Genomic DNA, 7,634 nt, shown 5'->3' with positions numbered 1-7,634 from the left:
AAAAGGAAGATGGAAATATGGTGAAAGTATGATGGTTTACTAATAAACATAATAATGAATAATTACTAATAAACTAATAATCTCCAGTTAAGTCAGTGAGAGCAAATATGAACACATCCAATACCTAGCTGTACACAGGATTACATGCTGGCTAAGACAAATAAACATGAACATATTAACCAACAAAGCACCAGGAGAACTGTTAAGCAGTTTCTCCCTGAATGTTTCTTCAGACTTCCCTTAAATGCAATCCTGAGCAAATGTGAACTACACACTTTCCTTTGTTTGCCCAAATAAGGCCTGGACAGGAACAGGCCTGTGACACCCTGTCCAGACAAAGAGACCCCTCCCACTCCTGCAGGAAGAGAGAAACTGCATAGTATACTGCCCCATAATCTAGTGATAGTACGGAGGTGCACAATCTTATGATTGTACCCTTCATTTCTCTAGATACCTTTCTATGGAGGTCAATCTGTGATCCAGACACTTACGTAGGCATAATCTATATACAGATATACTTTACTTTTCCTTCAATACACACAGTACTTAGGATCATAAGCTCCCTATACCACCTCATAACTGTTCAGTGTGCCCATCTATGTATCTCCTGCATTTCAGTTGATATTGTTCACAGTCCACCACATGTATCATATCATCCCCAGTTATTCACATATACATACATATAATGCTTTCTTTCGTTACATTATATTACATCTATTTGGCAGACACGTTTATCCAAAGCAACATGCAATAAGTGCTTACCAAAGGTCACTGTAACATCTACAAAACATGCATCCTGTAAGGTACAATACTCATCTCATAAAAAACACGTTTTCAACGTACAAAAATGCCAAGTTACCCACACATACAAGACATACACCATCTATAACTCATTCATTCAGACAGCCAAAATCCAGGCCTGCCATTAAAAGTATTGATATCAAAATGATACCAAGTTACGGTACTAGAAACAATATAGGCTATCTTGCCTCACCGAAATTAAATAAGATGTATTCCAAAGCAATGCTACCCAATATTTCCTCAATTCTTTCAAGTCACTTGGCCCTGTGTTTTGTAATCTTACCATTTTACAATGTCATGCAAACGTTGTGTCAGATGAAAGTGTCAAATATTTTGAATTGCCTCATGGAACACATTGAAATTCATGTAGAAAACTGCTGGTGAGTAACTACAGGAAGCATATTTCTCCAGAAAACATGTTTATACTTGCTTCTGAACTGAATTTTAGTACATGTACAAGTTACTGTATATTTGCTACGTACAATAAATACTGCATGTGAAATACATATTGTACATACATACATAGAGAACTTCTTTATCCCCATGGGGACATTTCCCTCGCAGCATGTTACATTCACATTTACAAACAGACATTTATAACAAGAAACATACAATCATTCACGCAACAGAAAGGCTGGGCAGCGAAATACATACATACCAATACAAATTGGACATATAGACGCCTATTCAATCAATCTTGACTGTGAGAAAGCCATCCACACATATGTTTAGCCTGTCGATGTACTGCATGCTTATACACACAGGGCCAAGTGACTTGAAAGAATTGAGGAAATATTGGGTAGCATTGCTTTGGAATACATCTTATTTAATTTCGGTGAGGCAAGATAGCCTATATTGTTTCTAGTACCGTAACTTGGCGTCATTTTGATATCAATACTTTTAATGGCAGGCCTGGATTTTTGTAGTGTGAATGAATGAGTTATAGACGGGGTATGTCTTGTATGTGTGAGTAACTTGGCATTTTTGTATGTTGAAAACGTGTTTTATATGAGATATATAGAACAGCAGAGGCCCCAGTACAGTTCCTTACAGGACTCCTGTAACAAGGGGGTGAGGTGCAGAGACAGACCCCACTCAGGTGATCTGGTAGGACCTATCTGCAAGATAGGAAGCAACCCAAGAAAGGGCAGTCTCAGAAATTCCCATCTCAAAGGGCAGTCCCAGAAATGCCCATCTCATCCAAAGTGGAGATGAGTAGTTTGTGATTAATTGTGTTGAATGCTGCAGACAGGTCTAGGAGGATCAGGACAGAGGAGAGGCGTGAGGCTCTTGCAGTGGCTTGTGTGCCCGTCACAGCCAGGAGGGCAGTCTCTGTTGAGTGCTCAGATTGAAAGCCAGACTGGTAAAGGTCAAACAGGTTGTTCTGATGGAGAAAAGAGGATACTTGTTTAAGCACTACTCGCTCAAGGGTTTTGGACAGAAAGGCAGAAGTGATACAGGTCGATAGTTCATTACATCAGAGGGGTCTGAGGTAGGTTTCTTAAGGATTGGAGTTACACAAGCCATCATGTAATGTAATGTAATGTAATCTTGAAGTCAGAAGGAACGTGGCCAGAGGCAAGTGGGGCATTAATGATAGAGGACATATAAGGAAAGATCTTGCTGGATATAGACTGGAGAGCTGGGATGGGATGTAAAGGACAGGTGGTTGATCTTTCAGTCCATAATGTGGGTATTGATCAGCCCAGGTTTTCGTCTGGCCTGTGTGTCCCGGCCATTTGTTAATCTTCTTTCCTCCAGTCTACGAGTGTTGGTGGGTTGAAACGGTTGTGAGACTGTCTCATGGCCTGAGGGTTGCTGGTTATATTGTCTTTCCAGCTGCCATTTACAGCTTGTGATATTTCTGACTCCACCAGGGAGGGGGCTTTGGAAAGATTAAAATCCAGAGTGAAGAGAAAAGGGTGCAATTTGGTTAGAACTGTTAAAATTGTATCTGAAAAATTAGGGCCGGACGATATAGATGAAAAATGTGTCACGATAAAATGTTTCATTTCAGTCGATATCGATAATTATTAATCATTTTTATTGACCTATTTTTAAAAAAGACTAGGGAAAAAAAAGTTGAATTTAACCAATTTATTTTGAATTTAACCACTTATTTATCAAGGCGCACAGGTAATAATTTTACTTTTAGTGTTATTAAATAAAACGAGAGCCAGTTTAGTTCCAAAGTTGTCAAAGTCAGACTAGGAGGTCTATATTTATCGTTAACGTGTAGCCTACAGTTTTAATTTAATTAAATTTTTTGGTAAGGGGTGGTTTTATGGTTTTAAACACTATGATGCTATGATGACATTATAAATAGATAAAGTGGGTGACTGACGAGCATTTTTATGTTTTTATGCACGGTAGCTTGATCTAAATTCATTTACAGAATATAGGGTTTTTTCCCCAAAGATGGTATTTCTCGATATAATTGTGCCGCCCTGTTAACACATTTCTATGGTTGCGGGTCAGGCACTCTTCACGGTAGTCTTGTATAGCCAGACCTATCTCCACACTTCGTTTCAGCGCTGTGCCAGCGCTGGAGAAAGGTCTGGCTCACCCCATTATCATTCCGGTATAGGGGAAAAAAACGCTCTGGCTTGTTTGTATTTCTTTAAACCAATCACAATCATCTTGGGCGGCGCTAAGCCCAGGATGCAGAGACGGAGCCCTTGAAAACAGTAACACGCAGATAGCGGAAGGGGAGGAGAATTCCGACTGAAATAGTCGGCCAATGGCGGGCTCATACCCACAGGCTATATCCTGTGAATCGGACTAGGCATCGGTAAGAAGAAATTTTAGGATAGCGCTTCCAATATTGCTTGTGTCGAAAGTGCTGCGACGGAAACAATGATAGATTTACCCAGTAGCCACATCTGTCCAAAATGTAAACGAGTCAGGCAGTTTTCACGGTCGGGAAAAATTTTATGACAGCGTACTCCAAAGGGTGGAAGCAGCTAAGGTGATAAAATAAGTTTGTTGTATTCCCGCTCTTGGTCAGGACGGTTTTCCTGCACAGTTTACACACAACGGTGTTCTGATATGTTGCTTATGATGTTGATCGCTGTTATGTTTGACGCATTTCAGGATTCACTTTAAAAACTGTGTTTTTATGCTGTTGTACCCTGCCTTGTTAAACTTTATTAAATGAAACTATGAAACTATATCAGTCAGACTTTAAAAACCAAAAAACTGCCATACTGGCGAGCTGACCTGTCCTTTTTTATCAACAATTTCCTCATCTGTCTGCACTCATTTTGTCACTCCACGCTGTTTCTGTTGTTGTGTCACATGTCAATGGTGCAACTGAACATACACCTGTTAAATGATTGGTTGTTTACGTGTCACTCGTAGCATGCTCCATTTACAAGGGATATTATAGGCTGTTTGTGAGCCAGGGAGGGAGCACGCCTGGGGTTTGTTCATGCAACTGAACTTTGCGCATTTGTATGTGCTTTCCTGGCGGTTTGCATTTAATGCATTTAAGTGAAACTATCGAACATTCTATTGAACAATTTTCTTATTGCTATTGATGAAGTGTCTATCGCGGTACATATCGCTATCATTCTATCCCCCAGGCCCATTAAAAATAGTATCTTCCTTAAGACAGGACAGCATTTAGAGAAATTAATATGAGAAGATTACTCTTGACTTTGACTGGGTGAAGATTGATTATCAGTTGTCTCCACACATCTTACAGACCCACTCCAGTAATTGTCTTGGGCTTTTAATGTGACATCTCAGAGTATTCTTTAGAATGAACACCAAATAGTGCAAAGTGAGGCTCTGCTAATGCTTGCTTATGATGTACTTTTATGCAAAGTTTATCCTGAGATTTTTCATTCATTCTGTCTGCAATATACAGTATCCTTTACTTAGAGGAAAACATTTAAATGTTCATTTTAAAGAAGTGTTCAGATTTGGTGAGCAAAACCCAAGAGCTAGAACTGAGTCTTGCATTTATGACCTCATACATACTGGCCAGCATTCTGCAAAGTGTTTTTAATAACAAATTTAATAAAACAAATTGATATTAAATACATAATAAGTGTGTTCTCAAGGGCAAATGTGTTTTTGCCACAGATGCATGAACCAATATATAAAATCAAATATGCTTTAGATATAAAAATAGAAGACATTTACAAAGAAGTAATATTTTGCTTGACAACAGGAGCTACATTTATGAAGGAGTTGCAGGGGATGAATACATATGCTGTGTGCAGTACAGTGCCTGTTCATATGTCCAAATGCACTAACCTGGCACACATGCGCTCGTAATTGTAATGAAAGTGAAAGCCTGCTGAATTTGATTGGTTGGCCTTAATGCATGTGACACACTCTCAGCTGTAGACCATACAGAAATCTTTAATTTACTATTGTTATGCTCAGATGCAATGCAACCATGAAAGAATTAACACTGATTTTCCTCCCTTCAGATGAATCCATAAAAAGAGTCCCAGCAGAAACTGAAAACTCATCTGAAGCAGAAGTTTGAGTGCATATTTGAAGGTTTACCAAAGCAGGGCCAACAAATCTTCCTAAATGAGATCTATACAGAGCTTTACATCACAGAGGGTGGAAGTGGTGGGGTCAATAATGAACACGAGGTCAGACAGATTGAGACAGAATCCAAGGAACAAATCACACAGGAGACTACAATCATCTGCAATGACATCTTTAAGCCTTTACCTGGACAAAAGAAACCCATCAGAACTGTGCTTACAAAGGGCATCGCTGGCATTGGGAAAACTGTCTCTGTGCAGAAGTTCATTCTGGACTGGGCAGAAGGAAAAGCCAATCAGGATGTTGATTTCATCTTCACTCTTCCTTTCCGAGATCTGAATTTGAAGAAGAAAGAAGCATTCAGTCTAATGCAACTTCTGCAGCACTACTTTCCACAGCTGAAAGAGATCAAAAGTGTTGATGGTGATGAAGTCAAAGTTTTATTTATCTTTGATGGTCTGGATGAGTGTCGACTTCCTCTAAATTTCCAAAGCAATGAGGACTGCTGTGACGTAACAAAGTCATCATCAGTGGATGTGCTGCTGACCAACCTCATTAAGAGGAATTTGCTTCCCTCTGCTCTCCTCTGGATCACCTCCCGACCAGCAGCAGCCAATCAGATTCCTCCTGAGTGTGTCCACCAGGTGACAGAGGTACGAGGTTTCAATGACCCACAGAAGGTGGAGTACTTCAGGAAGAGAATCAATGATGAGAACCAGGCCAGCAGAATTATCTCACACATAAAGTCATCCAGGAGTCTCTACATCATGTGTCACATACCAGTCTTCTGCTGGATTTCTGCTGCTGTTCTGGAGACAATGTTGAGTAAAGCAGAGAATGGAGATCTGCCCAAAACTCTGACTGAAATGTACACACAATTCCTGCTAATTCAGACAAATGTGAAGAATCAGAAGTATCATAGGTACCAATGTAAGATAAGCTCAAAGAAGATGTCAGCATCAGATACATGAAATCATCCTGAAACTGGGGAGGCTGGCTTTTCTACAGCTGGAAAAGGGCAATCTGATATTCTATAAACAGGACCTGAGAGAGAGTGGCATTGATGTTAGTGAAGCTTCAGTGTACTCTGGGGTGTGCACAGAGATCTTCAAAGAGGAGTGTGGGTTGTATCAGGAGATGGTCTACTGCTTTGTGCATCTGAGCATTCAGGAGTATCTGGCTGCCTTGTTTGTGCTTCATTCATGCGTAAATAAGAACAGAAATGTACTCCGAGCAAAAAAACGTTGCATTGACAGAGTGCAGCTATCTGAGTTACACAGGAGTGCAGTGGATCAGGCCTTAGAGAGTAAGAATGGACACCTGGACCTTTTCCTCCGATTCCTTCTTGGCCTCTCTCTGGACTCCGGTGAGACTTTCTTAAGACGCAAAAGAAATCCCATTGTTACATTCTTTCAAAGGCTAAGGACAAAGACAGAACGCAGATCACGGAGCATTGAGAAAACAGTCCAGTACATTAAGGAGATGATCAGAGAAGAGTCTTCAGCAGAGAGGACCATCAATCTCTTCCACTGTCTCAATGAACTGAATGACAACTCTCTAGTGCAGGAAATCCAGAATTATCTGAGATCAGGAAAACTTTCTGATACAGAGCTGGAATCAGACCAGTGTTCAGCTCTGGCCTTTGTGTTACTGATGTCAGAGGAGATCCTGGATGAGTTTGACTTGAAGACCTACAACACATCAGCAGCAGGTCATCAGAGACTGCTACCAGTAGTCGGGAACTGCCAGAAGGCCATGTGAGTACTATGTCATTAATAATGTAGATAAATGACAGCATATTTTCAGACTTTCTATTTCTAGTGAGAGTAAAGTATAATAAAATTGTTTGGCTAGTGAGAATTTGGTAAAGATTATTGAATCATTTTAACAGCTAGTGCCCTCATTTAATGTTCTGAAACCTGATCAAATGCAGCATCAAATGCAAAGACTTTTCATTTTCATGTTGGGTGCCAATAATTCTTGAGTTGAATAAATAAGCTACTTGAATGATATAGGTGGGACATTTACACCCCTCAGATAATGTTTACAATGAGCCCAGAATGCACTGGAAACTTGCTTTAAAATATTTGTTTGGCTGGGCTAGGTCAATGAGTGGACCTTTGGAATGTTGAAAATGAAGTTTCGAATTTTGGATGGTACATTACTGTACAGCCCTCAGAAAGTCAGTGCATTCTTTGTGGTGTGCTGTGATCTACACTACATAGCCATATGCCATGGATGTGACATAGACCTCACAGAGGACACATTACAGGACTTTCATACAGAGAGAAGCAGAGTCACATGTGACGATCGCTACAGAGATT

At 40.1% G+C, this 7,634-nt stretch overlaps 1 protein-coding gene across 1 annotated transcript; it reads left to right on the top strand.

The window, feature by feature from the left end:
* Positions 1-5,255: 5,255 nt before the first annotated feature.
* On the top strand, positions 5,256-6,383 carry LOC118215530 (NLR family CARD domain-containing protein 3-like; the record flags this gene model as incomplete). Its single annotated transcript, XM_035396420.1, has 1 exon — positions 5,256-6,383. A coding segment is annotated over one exon (1,026 nt), but the record flags the coding sequence as incomplete, so codon positions are not given.
* Between the last annotated feature and the right edge of the window lie 1,251 nt (positions 6,384-7,634).

Source organism: Anguilla anguilla, chromosome 16, assembly GCF_013347855.1.
Source record: "Anguilla anguilla isolate fAngAng1 chromosome 16, fAngAng1.pri, whole genome shotgun sequence".
Taxonomy (NCBI): Eukaryota; Metazoa; Chordata; class Actinopteri; order Anguilliformes; family Anguillidae; genus Anguilla; species Anguilla anguilla.
This window is presented reverse-complemented; position numbering and strand designations above follow the sequence as displayed.